Source organism: Primulina eburnea, chromosome 14, assembly GCF_022965805.1.
Source record: "Primulina eburnea isolate SZY01 chromosome 14, ASM2296580v1, whole genome shotgun sequence".
Classification (NCBI taxonomy): Eukaryota; Viridiplantae; Streptophyta; class Magnoliopsida; order Lamiales; family Gesneriaceae; genus Primulina; species Primulina eburnea.
Genome location: NC_133114.1, coordinates 3,411,459 through 3,428,729, shown reverse-complemented (window position 1 = coordinate 3,428,729; position 17,271 = coordinate 3,411,459). Strand labels below are relative to the sequence as shown.

Sequence of the window (17,271 nt, the reverse complement as noted above, 5' to 3'; positions counted from 1 at the left end):
TGAAAAAATTCTATATTAAATTTGAGGTAGCAATGTCACAGATTAATAAACAACGATTTAATGTTGTCATTTTATTTGACTAATAATTATAATGATCTGCACATCATACACAGGAAAATAATTAGATATTAATTAAATAAGCCAAGATAATATTTCTGCCGCAGCTTGCTTGCATATTTCTTCCCCTGGAAATTGGTCATACCCCACATTGTTTGTCTATAAAACACAAAACATTAATCAATTATATTATTCAAAAGAATGTGAAAATTTTCTATATTTAATTATATCATGAATGGCAAAAAAAAATCTAAATTAAAATTCTCATTTGATTTTTTAATAAAATTCTTGATTGATTTCTTTATATATATATATATATATATATATATATATATATATATATATATATATATATATATATATATATATATATATATATATTGTTTTTTTAACAAATTAATATAGGGAAATTGCCATTTTGATCTTATGTTGGTCTTGTTGCCACTTTGGTCATTTAAATAGTGAAATTTCAATTTTAATTATCCATTATTGTTTTTGTTTTTGTCTTTTTTGTTGTTGCAATTTTAGTTATTTTTCCCGGGAAGTTCTGATATGACAATGGTCATTGTTAAGATGTTCGACACTATACGAGTGGTTGTGTGAGAAAAAATAGACCAAAACTGCAAATAAATTACTAAAATAACAAAAAATTAAGGTATTAAAAGAAGAGCCAAAATCATGAAAAGGGAACAAGTTAGAAAACTTACTTGGGCGAGACCAGGGCAGTGGCCCAATGGTTCTCATTTGTAATCCCAGTCTAATGGCATGGGTTCGATCCCCCACCCCTTAGTTTAGGAATTCAAAAAAAAGAAAACTTACTTGGGCATGAAACATGTACATGCATCTATTGGCATCAGACGAAACCAGAGCAGCAACCACTTCCATTCCATACTTCTCCATCACAAAACAAATGGCAGTCAGCAGGCCGGGCTTCCTCGGCCCGCACAGGCTGATATGTGCATCCTCACCACACACACTTAGCGTCACATTTGGCGAAGGTCCATGTCTTGAAAAAGGCTGGGAACTGAGATCCTGAAAACAACATCGGGCTTCGAATATTAGGGTTTGATAGAGTGACGGCCGAGTTTCTTGTTGCTGAGCCCTGCCCCTGATCTGCTAGAAATGCCTCTCTTGATTGGATGAATCCTAGATTTTGTCGATTGATTTTGAAGGGATCGTAGGTTATGGGATTAGTTTTCCCATGTTGAAGCTTTTGAACCTTCTGCTTCTCAAGATTTTGGAGGGTTCTCTGCATTTTTCTGATGTAGTTGATTGCTTCATCAACAATGGTGGATTTATCCGCCTGGATTAATCATCCTCTTTGCCACATTAGTCCACCAAATTTATGCATGCAAATCATGAGACCAGCGATACTTATAAAACTAATTACTTGATTTCTTATATATCTAATTTAGTTCAAAATAAAGCATTTTTTTCTCCAGTGTAACATAAAACTTGTACCATATATCTTTGATTAGCAAACATTTATCGGCTTTTTAATTATAAGTTATAACTGGGAATTATTTGAAAAAAAAAAATTGATACCTTTGCAGGAAGTTGAGGAAGCAAGGCATGAAGATTAGCAAACATGTTCCTCATCTTCTTTCTTCTCTCTCTTTCCGTCCATATATGCAACTCATGCTCAGATTCTCGGCAGCCATTTTCATGATCAACCTCCTCATCACCTCCACCGGTGCCACCTTTACTCGAGGTGGAACTTCTTTTCCTCCCCTTTGCAGTTGGTGGTGCTTCCTCACTATGTGTCGCCGGCTTCTGCCCATCTGAGTTATTGCTAGTTTCAACGGATTTCTTCTCACAATTCTGTTCATCATTCGTGCCTAAATTCGGAAATGACCATTCCTGTTCATCGTCCCACGAGAGGCTATCGTCATGGCTGCCATGTCCTTTAGCCATTGCTAACATGGCAATGAAAGCTGTATTATGCACGTATTTATACATGTATGATTCAGAATTGTTTTCTATACGTTGAAGGATTAGGCTACGCATGGCTATTATATTATTATTATCTCCCACCCTAGGGTCGGGGGGGGGGGGGGGGGGGGGGGGGAGTTGGGCGTGGTTTGTGTTTTGCAAATAAAATTCATGTTGGGTTTATTATTAAAAAAAAAAAGATATATTATTTTAGCTCTGCTTACCAATAGTATATTGTATAACATAGTAATAGAATATATATTATATATTTATGGAAAATAAAATAAATTAATAAAAATAAACATGATCATATCGAGATATATCAAAAAAAATTGGAAAAAGATAAAAATAATTTTATTTACCAATTTTGTTGATTAAATATTAGTTTATATATATGTGTGTATATATACGACCATCATTCATTTTAAGAGTAAGTCTCTTGTAAAACAGTCTCATGAATCTTTATCTGTGAGACGGGTCAATCCAACCAATATTCACAATAAAAAGTAATATTTTTTCATGGATGACCCAAATAAAATATCTGTCTCACAAAATATGACATTTGAAACCGTCTCAAATAAATTTTTACCTAATTTTAAATACGACAAATTAAAACAAATTTGCTCCTAAGCTGTGGTCCAACTTGCGAACAAAAAGCATTGCCAAAGAGTTATTTATTTTATTTGCTAATTTAGTAACAAGTGAATAAGCACACTATGTTTTTTTACTTAGCCAATCATATATTGATTATGACAATGAATAAAATATAATACTCAAATTTTAAAATCCAAGGACATAAATTACTTATATACAAAAAAAAAAAAACTATAGATTAGAAAAACATTACAATAAATCGTTTAGATAAATAAAAGTAAACAAGTCGGGTCTCGTTTTATCAATGATGAAGTGTGTGAATGTATGAATAACACACCCCATTTATCCCGTGAGAATGGTAAAAAAAAAAGCACTTAGTTAGGGTGTAAGAGATCCATTTTTTAAATATAGTAGGTCTCTTGTGAGACGGTCACACAAATCTTTATTCGTGAGACATGTTAAACATGCTCATATTTACAATAATAAGTAATACTTTTGACATAAAAAGTAATATTTTTTTATGAGTAACACAAATAGAGATATGTCTCACGATTTTTTTTATATTTTCAACAATTATGAATTGTTACACCCGCCTTTATCGTGTGTATGTTTACATGTGATGATTGTTTAACTTTGTATAAAACGTGAATACTTACTGTTTTACATGAAAATGCACTTTTCACTTTTCACCGAAAAGTTTAAGTAGGACGAAAGGAGCGTATTAGCGTAAGTATGAATAATTACATTGTAATATTCGACAAAAGTTACCCAAAAAATTGTTCTTGTCATTTATTTGAAATGGAACCTCCAACATCTTATGATACTCCTATATATTAGATTAGATTCAGACAATAAAATGTCTTATTATCTCTATTTATTACCTAACCAAGGATTTCAAATAAATGAATTTCAAATGTATTTTTGTTATTTAGAGAAGTAAGATCATAAATTTCAAATCTACCTCTGGTATGTTTATATATTATTTCATGTTAATTAAGATACAAATAATGGAGTAGGTCTCTTGTGAGACGGTCTCACGAACATTTATCCGTGAGACGAGTCAACCCTACAGATATTCACAATAAAAAAGTAATACTCCTAACATAAAAATAATATTTTTTCATGGATGACCCAAATAAGATATATGTCTCACAAAATACGACCCGTGAGATCGTCACACACAAGTTTTTACCTAAAGAATGATGTCATTTGAAATTCATTCTACATTGTATAACTAATATGTAAATTAGTAAGATATGAATTTAAAATTTGATCAATTGTAAACTTTAATCGAAATCTATGAGTTTCAAATTCATACATAAAGTGCAACCTAAATTATTGTACTTCTTTCCTTTATTAAATTTCTTAGGTTAATTCTAATGGATGTGGCATACTTTGTACCATAATTCAGAATTAGAGGATTTCAAATGTAAACATCCTATAAAGACCAAACTAGAGGTTTGTTGATGAGGACTGTGCTGAGAATGGGGGCCCAATCTAATATTATCAATGGGCCTTGATATTTGATCCATCAATCTAAGGCCCAAGAGTAAGTATTTCATCCAATGCAATAAACCCTACTGGAGTCCTTCGATCTCTCACCCCCTATTAAGGTTACCCTCCGCCGCAGCTAGAGGCCTCGACCATGGCGGCGCCAACCGAATCCGTCCAGTGCTTCGGGCGTAAGAAAACAGCCGTAGCAGTCACACACTGCAAGCGCGGCCGCGGATTGATCAAGATCAACGGAGTTCCGATCGAGCTTGTCCAGCCAGAAATACTCCGCTACAAGGCGTTCGAACCGATCCTGCTACTCGGACGCCAGCGCTTTGCCGGTGTTGACATGCGCATCCGTGTTAAAGGAGGCGGTCACACGTCTCAGATTTACGCAATCCGTCAGTCCATCGCGAAAGCGCTTGTGGCCTTCTACCAGAAGTACGTGGACGAGCAGTCAAAGAAGGAGATCAAGGATATTCTCGTGAGGTACGACAGGACTTTGCTCGTGGCTGATCCCAGGCGCTGTGAGCCGAAGAAGTTTGGTGGACGCGGTGCGCGTGCGAGGTTCCAGAAATCCTACCGTTGAAATGTTGGTAGTGCTTATGCATTTTACTACTTAATCTTATTTTCCTACGTTACTCCTGCGATGAAATTGCTATTGTCATGTTTTGGATATTTTACCGTTTGTTTTATTTTATGAGAAAGGATTGTATCGTAGTTTTTTTCGTAATGTGTAATGGAGAAGATATTGGGTAATTCACCTTATGTTTGTCTCATTTCCTTGTTTATGTTAAATGTGCGTTTTGATGTTTCGTCCATGGCCGCCGTGTTTTTGTATGTTTTGGGATTTGGTGCTGCAATAACGGAATTATTCGACAGTGTTTTTGTTTGTTTTTGTGATTGATGTTGCAATAACTGAATTATTCGACAATGACGAATTGTGGAACTGGTGTGATTACCTTGAGATTAAAGGATTCGGCCTAATGTGTATAGGCCGCCGTGTTCCGGCATGTTTTGGGATTCGATGCTGCAATAACTGAATTATTCAACAATGACGAATTGTGGAACTGGTATTGATGATTACCTTGAGATTAAAGGATTCGACGTAGCAAAAGATGCGCAAACGTTGGTGTAGTGTTGCAGTATCGAATCCAATTGCCATCTCAACCTGTTGTGCTCTTTAATCATCTGCGTTTATACTTTTGGTGGACATTTAACATTGTAACTAGACTCCTCCAATCTATGGGGGTTGGTTTGAAGTACAATCTTATCACTTGAGATGTGAAGCAATGCTCTGAGCCTCTTTTCAGTTGTGAAATAGCCCTTTCTAATATTTGCAAACTTTTATAAGATAGTATATGGATAGGGTAATTTTAAACTCCTAGGCGATTTCTCCTATCTTGAGAACATGTGAGAAAATGAAATGCTTTTCTTCTCATGTGCAAATTTTAAACTTGAAATTTTATTAGCTCGCCCATCTTATTCCATGGTTCTCTGACCCGCTCGAATATGGTTTTGTGGCTTCGGATGGTTCAAGATGGATACCCCATATGTCCGGGTAGGTAAGTTTACTACATGTTATGATGTGTTTTGGGTACCCAACTATCAAATACCTGGTAAATTTTGTGTGCGATGAGTTGGACTCTCTTTTCTGCGAGGAGTTGGGCACTGGTTTCTTCTCTTCTACCTGTCGTAATGTTTTTTGGTGCGATGAGTTGGGCACTGGTTTCTTTTTCTACCTGTCGTAATGTTTTTTGGTACCTGACTAGTGACTATCAGATACCCAGTAAATTTGGGTGCAATGCGTTGGGCACTCGCTCCTCCTCTTCTCCCTCTCACGTGACTCCTGATTGTCCATCCCTGATGTCAACGTGACGGGTCTGGAACGGATTTGAACAATCCCCAGCCCTGTTTCGCCTCACATTATAATACCCCGCTAGCCCAATCGGAGTTGGACCAACTGTACCTACAATTTTTTTTAACTTTTTTTTAAAATTATAATTTTTTAAAGATAGTCACTATACAATAATAAAACGTTTAAAATTAATAAATCATCGAAGTTATTTCATATTTATATTTATAATATTTAGTAACCAAAAAATATTATCACAACAATTAAAATTTATTAATTCATATTTAAAAGTAGCATAACGTCGATAAATCTTCCAAATATTCACAAAATATTAATTATACGCTAGTGTTCCACAAAGCACCGGATACTTGAAATACTTGAATGCAGAAATTGAGAATTGTGGTTGTAAACTTAAAAGTAATATTAACCAAACGCTAAAATAATGTGAAATTAAATCGATCGACAACCTTCTTCACTTTTTTTGTGCATGTTATCAAAAATTTGTTGTTCTTGATTATATCCAAATTTTGATGTCTGAATAGCTCGTGCTGTTGTCTGATTAGTTGATGATGTGCCGCATCCTCTTTTTTCATTTTGACCAGATCATTTACCATTTTTTTGGAAAAAACATTGGTCACTTGAAATACTTTAGCATAAATTGAGAAACTGTGATTGTAAACTTGACTACCACAACCAATTTTCTAAAAAGCGTGAAGTGCTTCGGATGTCAAGCTCTAAACTTTTCAAATTTAAACGAGATTAGCACAAGTTTAATCATGAAAAAGCGTTTTTTATCTTTTAGTGTAATTGTAATTATCTCAAACCAATAAATAGATAAAATAATACATAAATATGATAATTTTAAATCTGATGCATTAATTCTCATATTTATAAAAACATAGAAATCTCAATAGTACAATTTTTATTTGTTTTTGTAACTAGACCACATTAAAAAATACTAATTATTTGTCAAATCATTATCATATATGCTTAATCATAATTAAAATTTAAAAATAAACATCTAAATTATAAACTTAATTTATTATTTTAAAATAAAAAGACATACCTTCAAAATAAAAAAATTAAAAATAAATAGATGTGATTAATTGTTCTTAAGTACATTTAATTAAACGCTTTAGTTATGTTTAATTCAATAAAACTGCAGTTTAACCGTTTTTTTTTAGAACCATGAGCACAACAACGATAAACCTTTCAAATATTCATCAAAAAGTAATTGCACACTAACTTTTTCCAAAAATTTCACTATTTTCGGGTTGAATCGTGTCGAGTTGGTGGGTCGTGTCTAATTTTGACACCCCTATTTATTTGTACTAAATAACATTTATTTTATTTTTTTTACACTATTAACAATATATATTACATAAATTTTCCCTAGATATTTTTAAATTTATTATTATATTTAATATTGAACAAAATTCTAACCTTTAAATAGGTCCAAACCCATTTTACCTTAGAAATAGAATAAAACCTATTTTCCCCATCTCTTCTCCGTAAACCCCCCCAAAGCCTCTGCGACCTCCCTGTAAGGTTAGTCTTTTCTCCCATGTTTTTGGTGAATTTATTTGAGTTTTTACTCAATGGAATTTTATGATGTTTGAAATTGATTTTGTTATGGGATACGAGAAAAACTTGGGTTTTGAATAAAAGGTTTCAATTTTGGCTTTGTTTAGCCTATGAAGCTTTATTTTGGTTGTTTAAGATAACGTTAAGGAGTAAATTTTATTTCAACTTTTCGATTTTTCAACCTTCATCACAGAATGGTATTCGGGGAGGACACTGGCGGCTTGTATGATGATGAGCTTAAACCAAAGCTTCTTCTTTCTCTGTTGAGAAAGTATGTCCCCGATGATAAGCACATTTTTCTCCACCCCTCAGACCTGTTGTACGTTGTGACGACTATCAAGACTCACAAATTGTTGCTTGAGCGGGGTCTAGGCAAGCAAGAGGTGATGGATAGCTGGAAAAAGGCAGTGGATTCGTGGGACCATCGAGTGCGTTCTCTTTTGGCTGGCCACATGGTAAGACAAGTCGCATTTTTTCATCATATCCAGTAGAGTATTTGTATGAAAAATATTCAAGGATGGAGCATATGTTAGTTTCATTGTTCCATTTTTATGATTTCTTTTATTAGCGTGTATATTGCTCTTACTTCAAATAGTGCCGATATTACTTCTTTTTTCATTTCGTTCTTTTGGCTAGCTATACGGTAAGATGAATCATGTTTTGTAATCATAGTCTGATAGAATATTTTTATGAAGAATATTTATTGACAGAAGCATCTATTAGCTTCGTTGTTCAATTTTTATGATTTCTTTAATTAGCATGTACATTGCTCTTAATACAAATAGTAACCATGGGGCGTCTTTTTTCATTTCTTAACATAGGTTTAACTTTTCCTTTCTGTTTTTCATTACTACGTAAGAAAAGGGAATGGTCAAGGGATGTGTGTGTGCTGGAGGTTGAACTACTAAGAAAGAATTCATTTTGCCACTGTGTAGAAATTTGATGCTGAGTTCATTGTTTTTTAATTGATGGCTATACTTGGTTCTTAAACTTTTAGAATAGTGGACCTTTTTTTGTTCTACTGAATGTAGAGAAAAAAAAACAAATTTTGCACCAAAATGTTCTAATTTTGTTAATGCGCTTTAGCCAGCAGATAAGCGTTGGGCTGGGATAAGTTTGCTTGCAGTGACATGTCAAGAATGCAGTTCACAACGTTTCTTAGCTTCATATTTTTCATGGTTAAATGAGCTACTCAATCACATCCAGGTATGATTACTGTTGAGCATTGTAAGTTTTGGTGGGATTCCTTGTTGGGTTGGGTGGGGACGTGGGGTGGCATTGATCTTTGTATTGCTCTGACAAATTTATCTCTTCATTTCCAAAGTTCAAATTGTTGAAAGGGCTTTTAAGATCTTGAACTCAGTTTCATTTGCTATAACCCATTAAAATGAGGGAAATATACCAATATCCTTAAAAAGGATTGTTGAAGAGTTTTTAATTTACCATATGATCTTCTAATCGGAGTGATGCAGAAGTTCCCTGATAGCTTTTTATGGTATTTTATTACATGTCATATGCAAAGTTTCATTTTCAACTCAATTAGTTCCTGGGGTTTGTAGAGATTCTTTTGTTATACATTTCCACAGTGGAGGGATCACATATATATACCATTTAATAAGTGTCATTTGTTATGCATTTTTTTTCTGTAAATGATTCAGTTTATAGGCACTTTGTATTGTTTGTTTTAAATCTTACACCTTTTATTTGGTCATTGTCAGCATCTTTCTGCAGCTTCTCCTTCTGTGAAGGTGGCTGCTTTTGCGGCTCTGTCAGATTTGTTTACCAGGTTCGTCAATAATAATTTTTTAGCGAAATGCTAGATTTTTCTTATTTGTTTCTTCAGCTTAGCTGTGAAAAAGATGTATAGGTGAATTTGATGTATAGGTGAATTTGTTTGTCATCATCATTCATGATTGTTTGTGATAATTTGAGCATTTGAGTGACCAATCTGAATAGTAAAGTTACTAATTTGTCAATATGAGTCGCGAGGACTATTTTTGAGAAAAAGTCCACGTCTTCATGCTTTTGTCCTTGTATCATTAAATTTTCATATTTACTGCTCTAAATTGATCTTCACTTTTTGTGGGATCAGAGATGAGAAATAAAAAACCGATCTTTGCAAAAGGGGTCTTAGTTTTACATCAAGCATGGTGAGGTGACTAGCATTTTTATTTGTGTTTTGGTTGGAGTTCACAAGTTAGCTATATATTTGGCTTGGGTTTGGCCATAAAATCGAGAGAAAATTATCCTTCTCATTAGCTTGCTCTATACCAATATAGGCTACGATTGGCTAGGAGGATGAGATTACCGAATGATTTGGCTAGGAGGATGAGATTATTGAATGATTAGTACATAGATGATAAAAAAAATGATTGACGTAGAAATGTAACATATGGTGATAAAATGGTATTGTGTGAGGTATGATTTTTGATTGTGGGATAAATTAAGAATCTTTTGACTTTTGGACAAAATTACCCTTGTGCTATATTAAAATTACTTTTTTTTTGGTGTAGAGAAATGCTAGAATTGGAAACAAGGGTGTGATTAAAAAAGTGATAGTACAAGAGCGTGATTTAAAAAGTAATAGTTAGTACAAGGGAGTGGGATATGTTTATTTTCCTTCATTTAATATGACTTGGTCCTTTGCAGAATGGATTGAGCAGAATTATTAAAAATCCAACCAAACACTGGATAAACCTGTTAAACTAACCACAGTCCAAACCAATCCCTTGTACCAAACGGCATTTATTGTAGCTGTTTGCTTCTATTTAGTGACATGGTATATATATTGAATAAAGTTTATGTTAATCTTTTTTTTCTTCAGTTCTTTGGTCTTTCTTTTAATTTTACATTTCTACTATTATACTAAGATACGGAGGTGAGTGGTTAATTATTTTGATCTTTTCTCATGACATGAGTTAGATTGAGTAGATTCCCGGAAGCAAAGAAGGACGGTACTTCACTGGCTTTGAAAGTTATTGAGCCAACTTTGAAGATGTTAAATGCGGGTAGCTCTGGTGCGGTATGTACTTATATATATCTCTGCTTTACATTGTTTTATGAATTAAATCAGTTATGTTATTCTGTTGCACATGTGGGTCTCATATGTCTGTAAATGTTCTGTTTCATTATTTCCGATATTCTTATTTATTTTTCTTAGCCTTCATCTATTTAGTGGGAAAAGGTTCCTTGCTACTTTGTTCATTCACACTCCTCCTCTGGCATATTCACTTTGCAGGAAGAGCTGCTTAGTCTTTTATGCACCCTGATGAATTTCTTCCCAGTATCTATCCACCGACATTATGATGATGTAAGTCTCCATTTTTTACTTTATTTGTCAGTTATTGAACTTTTTTCGGTGGTGGACTTCAATCACTGTTGATTTTTTATTCCATGATGTTAGAAAGTAAACTTTGTTTTCTCTTGGGTGCAGGTTGAAGCTGCTATCGTCTCAAAAATCATGTCTGGAGAATGTAGTGCTAGTGTTCTAAAGGTGAGAAAATTTTCCCATGTTTTGATACAGCATTTTATTAGCCAAACCAGTTGGCTTCATTTGAGGTTTTTCATTTGCAGAAACTTATTCATGGCTTGTCATTGCTTCCGAAATCAAGAGGAGACAAGGATTGCTGGTGGTTCATGATGGTGAAAATTTTGCTGTCAATAGACAGTCATCTGGGTGAAGCCTTTCAAGGTCTAGAAGAAGGTATTAACCAAAGGTGTTATCCCATAGGTTGTTAATTTTGGTTCGAACTTTGTAACTTACAAATTTTCTTTCAGATTCCAGCCGCAGTGAGGCCATGAAGGTATTATTTCTTTCAGGTAAAGAATCCCCACCACCACTAGGAGGATTAGTGGTGCCTGAACAGACCTCTAATTTTTCAACCAGGAGGCCTGAGCGAGTGCTGGGGTCTAAAATTTGTGCTCTAATGAGTTGCTGTAGCATGATGCTCACAAGATTTTACCCTGTTCAGGTAGCATATGATTTCTATGCTGATGCTTTTATGTTAGAGAAGCAGATGAGGATTTCAAAACTGATGCATGTTAAATACCATTCGTGTGGGATGGCAGGTTACTGTGCCAATTCATGCTCTAGTAGCTCTTGCCTGGAGAGTTCTGCTGGTTGATGGCTCATTGTCTCAAAGATCATTACCTTTCGGGACTACCCTGAAACAAGAATTGATATGTTTAGAACTTCCACTCTTGCAGTTGCATACTCTTGAGATTATCGCAGCAGTTATCAAGGGTTTAAGAAGGTGAATGCTGTTAGTGTCTTTCATTATTTACAGATGCCAAACTTGTGTTGTAATTCTCTAGCAGTATTAAGTTTATGCAATCTTGCTTGAAGTTTCCTCTCCACTAAATACTAAAATGTTGTTAATAAAGCCATCAAGCTATCTGAATCATGGAGGGCTGAAAGAAGGTACAAGATTACCAAAGCCCAAAAAAATGAAACCAAAGTTTATGAAAATATAAACATCATTGACAATTTCGAGTCTTCTTGTTAAGGCCTAAGATTCTCGGCAAGACGTATTATAATTATTCTGTGGGTAAAAGAAATGCAAAAACTGGTATTAAATCCAATTGAAAGAGTGAACCTAAGCGTTGGTCCGTGCAGAGTGATGCTGCAGATTTAGTATAAATGTTCGGGATAGCAGTTCGGCATTGCAGTGTGATTTCAGTTCACCTTATGTATTTGCAACTAGTGCAACAATTCTTTTCCCCTTCTTGGAGTTGAATTGTTAATGATCAATGAAATATTCGTAGGTCGATGGACTGATTTTGTTGCTGCAGTTAAAATCTTAGAAATGGCATAGTCCCTTTTTTTTATTCCTGAAAAAGGTTTTTGAAGTCCTAACTGCCTCATTTTGATGTCAATTTTGTCAAGTACTTAAAGATGTTTAAACCAGTGAATTTCTATTCTTTGTGCAGCAATGTATTACCACATGCTCCAGATATTTTACGACTGCTGACGGAATACATGAGGAGATGCACGTTTCCGGAGCTGAGAGTGAGAGCATACTCGATATTGAAAGTCCTGATATCAATGGAGGGTTGCGGTATGCATCCAAATTATTAGATAGTTCTTTTTATTTTTTGTCTGGTACGCAAAAGCAATTTCTTTTTATGTTTGAACTGCACTTAACCGTGATCTCTCACACTCAAGTATAGTGAATCACTGGTGCATGCTCTTGTACATTTCTAAAACAAATTGGATCTTAAGTTTCCAATTCGCAAAATTCTTGGAAAAATCTGTCTTGCTATGTAGGGTGGAAAAATCTGTCTTGCATTTACTGTTTGTTACTTTCATGGTGTCTTTGATATTCTCGTTTTTTTGTCATCAATGTTGTTAAATTGTCACTAAAGATGAGTCTATTAGAAGTATTAAAGGATGAAAGAAGGCTAAGAGGTAGTTTGTGTTATGACATAGTTTCGTGCAAGCTATATAAGTGTATTCATATAACATGCACGTCTATCAGCAAATTCTAAATATCCTAGCTACAGGTGCTTTACTTTTAATTGCGAAATGGATCCATCTGATGGGAACTTTGATTGGTCTTGTCAGTTGTTGCAGCTTGATAGAACACTTAATGTCAAAAACTGATAATTCATTTGTGAAATCTTGTCTTGAAACTATAGTCATCATGTTGTTTTAGCTTTTGATTGGGCGTCATTTTGGTTGTTCGCTGTAGAAACTAGAAAAGGTAAGATCTTATATTTTGAGACTCGTAGATCATATAGCCTCTGTATTTTATAGACTGAAGTTTGTATGAGAGGATGGAAGTTGCTGTGATTGGAAGCTTTATATGCTCATTGGCAGGGTTGTGGTGGCTGGAAGGTACCAGGCATTACGCAATCAAAGAGGATGTTGAAAACAATATCTTGCTATAGTGCCAAGGACCTGTGTACATGATTTTCTTGGTTAAATGCCCCTGTTAAATGCAAACATGTTCTATCACAGGCTGTTAACTTGGCCAAACTCTTCTTTCCGTCTTCTTTTTATTCTTGATAGTGGTGCCGAAACTGTAATCATTTATCCATCTTTCTTTCCATGCCCCTTGGGGTAGGCGACATTTGTAGCGAGCCTGTAACTTATATCAGACACTGAGTTATATCTTTGACGAATTTAAGCACTTTTTTTTACAGGAACTGCAATTCATGTGATCCCAGATGTTATCAACATTGTATTTGTTGATTTAGATCCCCTTGCTCATAAGAAGGATGGCACAAGTGCCAAAGCTGCTTCGGAGGTAGTGACAAAATCTCGTCGGAAGAGAAAGAAGCATTTTAGTACGACAGGATCATTTCAAGAACAGCCTGTTAAAGATGTAGAAGTTGAAATGCCACAGAATTCGTTTCCGACATCTGTGAAGATAGCTGCATTGGAGGTGTTAGAAGCTCTTCTTGCTGTGGTATGTGTCCGATCTGATGATGATGAGCATATCACTAGTCATTATTTCTCTTCCTTTTTTTTCCTCAATTTTTCTCGTGTGAGTATGATATCCTGTTTATGATCATTTGGTTTAGTGAATCTGACTACTGACTTGACTGAGACCAGTGGATTAGCTAACTAGTGCAAAGCTTCTACGAAAATGTAGTCAAACATTAACTTGTATACTAAGGGAACCTAGTTTCTGATGAAAGGAACAAGAAACATTGACCCTTTTCTTCTTCATGATAATTCTGTTTGACAAAAACTGGTTAATTAAGGTGGTCTAATTTTTGCAAAAGTGGGTCGTTTATTTTACTAGGGTCTCGATAATCTAGATCGATGTCATTCAAAGCTTAGAACGACCCCGACTTTATATGATTCCTACAAGTACTTCTTGATAAATTTGAAATCTCCTCGATGTATTTGTTATTTGTGAGGACCTAAACCAGATTTTGGCATAGCCACTTTCCAAAATTTTCCAATAACCTCCAAGTTGAAGATAGTTTGTTGTGCAATGCCATCTCCTTTTATAACCATATTACGGAACACTGTAAATTAATAGCTTACCCCAATATACCAACATTGACAAATAAATATAGAATAATAGAACACCTGTCATGGGTAAAATCACAGTAGGAAACATAATCCAGGTAGTCTTTTCTAAATGCATTTCTCAATTTTGTTTTCTTAATCAGGATCTATTTCTATTTATCCGAGTTCTTGTTGCCTCTCTATGACAATTTCATTACTCGCTTGGATGGTTCTCAAGGTTTGATAATATTAATACTTTTTATCATTTTCAAATGGGCAATTTGCTGTAGTTTGAGCTCACCATTTCATAATGATGTAGCCACTCAAAATATATTGAATTTATTACAATAATGCAATTGAGTTGGAATTTTATTATTTTAAATAAACTGACATCAGTTACAGCTTTCTGACCTTCTCTTTGTTTATCTTTAATGTATAACTACTGAAATTGTCACTACCAGGGTGGTTATTTGAAATCTGATAGCTGGAGACCAAAAGTTGATCATCTTCTCATTTCTATAGCTGCGAATGCTTGTGAAGGAGGATGGTCCAAGGAAGAAAGAAATGTCTTCATTGCTAGTGAACCAAGCCTTGTCTGGACCGACTTTCAACTAGCTTCGTTACGGGCGCTTTATGCATCTCTTATTTCTCCAGGACGTACTTGCCCATCACATTTTGCATCGGGTCTGGAACTTTTCCGTTCAGGTGATCCATTCTGTATATTTTCTAAGCCATAAAAGTGAAAAGGCATACTCATCATACTTATTGCAGTTCATGCTGAAATTGTCCTAATAAGGAGCATCATCTAAAGTAGTTATTTCTGTTACATTTTTTGATAAATTGACTTAGCAGAAAATTCTCTCACGGCTATTCTGGCAGAACTTCTGACTTTTCTATGTCCACATAAGCTTAACAAAATCATCACCCCAGTACCGGTTATGTGGTTCTGCTATGCTATACAATGATTCGATTCCCCCTCGTTTTACTTGCTTCCAGATTCTGAAAGTTGAATGTACTGTAGGAATCCAAGAAAGAGGAACGAAGCTCGCTGACTACTGCAGACAGGCATTGGACGGGCTTATACACCCGAGGACCTATCCTACGTCAGACACCAGTTTGAGTATTAATGACTATAAAGGTCAAGGCCACAAGTTTCCCGATAGAAGCCATCTGTCCACATTTCAAGTCGGGATACAAGAGATAGACCCATCTGAGCCTGAATCAGAAAATGATGACTTGTATGAAAACTGGGTTGGAAATGATGAAACGGAAATGCAAGTCACTGAAACACACAAGAATGCTAATGATGCCGCAAAACCTCTCGCGACCACAGTAGGTGGTACAATTGTTCCCGTTCTTTCCAAGGAAAACGATTTAGTTGTGTCAACTAGCAGTCCATCTGAGAAAATGGGGGTTAGTGGGAATGATTTTACAGTCGAATCACCACCGATCTCGGAAACCATCAAGAAACAAAGACGAGATAGTGTGTCAACGACATCATCAAATCTGCTTACCAGTGCTCAATCTGAAGCGGTTATTTCAGAACGTGCTGCTATTCAAACCATTTAGCCAAGAAACAGTTAAAAGTAATCTTGATAATGGGATATCTGCCAAAGATGAGATGAACGCTTCTACCTCGGAACAACTTGTGTCAGAGACCAAGAATGATGATGTTTCTCCAATAGTCGAAAGATTATCTGCTTTTTTATCACGTTCAGAAAAAAGTAGAGGCACAACTTTAGAATCAGATAATGAATCTACAGATTCAATCCCAGAGATTGTTGATGGCGATCCAGATTCAGATTAAAACGTTCGAGGTTGGATCACGTATACCTCACAGAAGAAAAGAATACGCCCCAAACTGATTGTTTGTGGTGATTTTTTCCCCTCAAGTTTTAGCAACATCGAGCTGATCCTCACGCAGGAGGGAACCAGATGGGACATAAGATCTTCAATCGGGGAACTGTTTTTGCGTATTTTATTTTACCCTTGTATTACAATGCACTAAAAATATGTTATTGCCGCATATCAAAATTTTGGTTGCATTCATGAGTTGAGAGCAGTGTTGATGTATTCTTAGAAATTGTTGAGTGTTCAAACTATCTGAATCTCGATAATCATAAATGATAGCGTCGCTTTCCAATTATTTTTTTAGATTTAGGAGTTTGTTACAATGGAGTTTCGAACTAAAATTCGTTGATATCTATTTTATTCATGTTTTGCCATTTCAGCTTGTTCGTCAAGGTGATGATAAACCATGTAAGAATCCAAATCGTGGAACCAGTTTTCTCCAGCTGAGTCCCATGTGAATAATCATGTGTTTACATGATTATTATTATAGTTGATGGTAAAATTAAAGAATGATTTACAAAAATTACATTTATGTGTGATCACACCCAACTTGAAATTGCATCGACAACCTGATTAAATAAAAATACACATCCTATCGTCATTGGGGCTTTTTGGTAATTTTTTTTCCCTTTTCCCCTTTCATGCCTCACCTCTCCCATTTAATTTTTTTTCCCTTTTCCCCTTTCATGCCTTCACCTCTCCTCATGTTTGATATATCTATCAATAAGATAACCTGATATGTGAGGTTCATTTTTTAAAAAATGACTCTCTCCAAATGTATTCGAACATTTTTAAATATGTTACAACTTGAGATAACAATATAAAAATAAAGTACAATGCTAGACACCGAGATTGACGAGAAAAATCCTTAAAAATTATTAGGGTAAAAACCACGGGTAAAATGAAAAAAATTCATTATAATATTTATAATGTATAATTATTCACT

General features: G+C 34.9%; 3 protein-coding genes across 3 annotated transcripts; 2 read left to right on the top strand and 1 right to left on the bottom strand.

Annotated features, from left to right (window-relative positions):
* Nucleotides 1–132: 132 nt before the first annotated feature.
* On the bottom strand, nt 133–2,044 carry LOC140811079 (transcription factor bHLH95-like). Its single transcript, XM_073168954.1, is given in 4 exon segments — nt 133–216; nt 877–1,053; nt 1,055–1,360; nt 1,603–2,044. Coding segments are annotated over 4 exon segments (981 nt in total). The 5' UTR covers nt 2,017–2,044.
* Nucleotides 2,045–4,159: 2,115 nt separating this feature from the next.
* Nucleotides 4,160–4,889, top strand: LOC140812782 (small ribosomal subunit protein uS9). The gene has a single exon (XM_073171138.1). It carries the CDS (start codon nt 4,229–4,231, stop codon nt 4,661–4,663), a length of 435 nt encoding a protein of 144 aa, XP_073027239.1. The 5' UTR covers nt 4,160–4,228; the 3' UTR covers nt 4,664–4,889.
* Nucleotides 4,890–7,357: 2,468 nt separating this feature from the next.
* Nucleotides 7,358–16,628, top strand: LOC140812781 (uncharacterized). Its single transcript, XM_073171137.1, has 14 exons — nt 7,358–7,477; nt 7,707–7,968; nt 8,600–8,719; nt 9,232–9,299; nt 10,436–10,535; nt 10,752–10,823; nt 10,947–11,006; nt 11,087–11,216; nt 11,291–11,484; nt 11,582–11,766; nt 12,443–12,570; nt 13,658–13,923; nt 14,936–15,179; nt 15,496–16,628. Exons 2-14 carry the CDS (start codon nt 7,708–7,710, stop codon nt 16,041–16,043), a joined length of 2,376 nt encoding a protein of 791 aa, XP_073027238.1. The 5' UTR covers nt 7,358–7,477; nt 7,707; the 3' UTR covers nt 16,044–16,628.
* The last annotated feature ends 643 nt before the right edge of the window (nt 16,629–17,271 follow it).

What these genes read in the sequence shown, in the direction of transcription:
- LOC140812781 (XM_073171137.1), top strand. Translation starts at nt 7,708, where the DNA reads ATGGTATTCGGGGAGGACACTGGCGGCTTGTATGATGATGAGCTTAAA. An exon ending in GTAGTGCTAGTGTTCTAAAG is followed by an intron (nt 11,007 to 11,086) that starts GTGAGAAAATTT and finishes TTTCATTTGCAG; the next exon opens with AAACTTATTCATGGCTTGTC. An exon ending in GATATCAATGGAGGGTTGCG is followed by an intron (nt 12,571 to 13,657) that starts GTATGCATCCAA and finishes TTTTTTTTACAG; the next exon opens with GAACTGCAATTCATGTGATC.
- LOC140812782 (XM_073171138.1), top strand. Translation starts at nt 4,229, where the DNA reads ATGGCGGCGCCAACCGAATCCGTCCAGTGCTTCGGGCGTAAGAAAACA.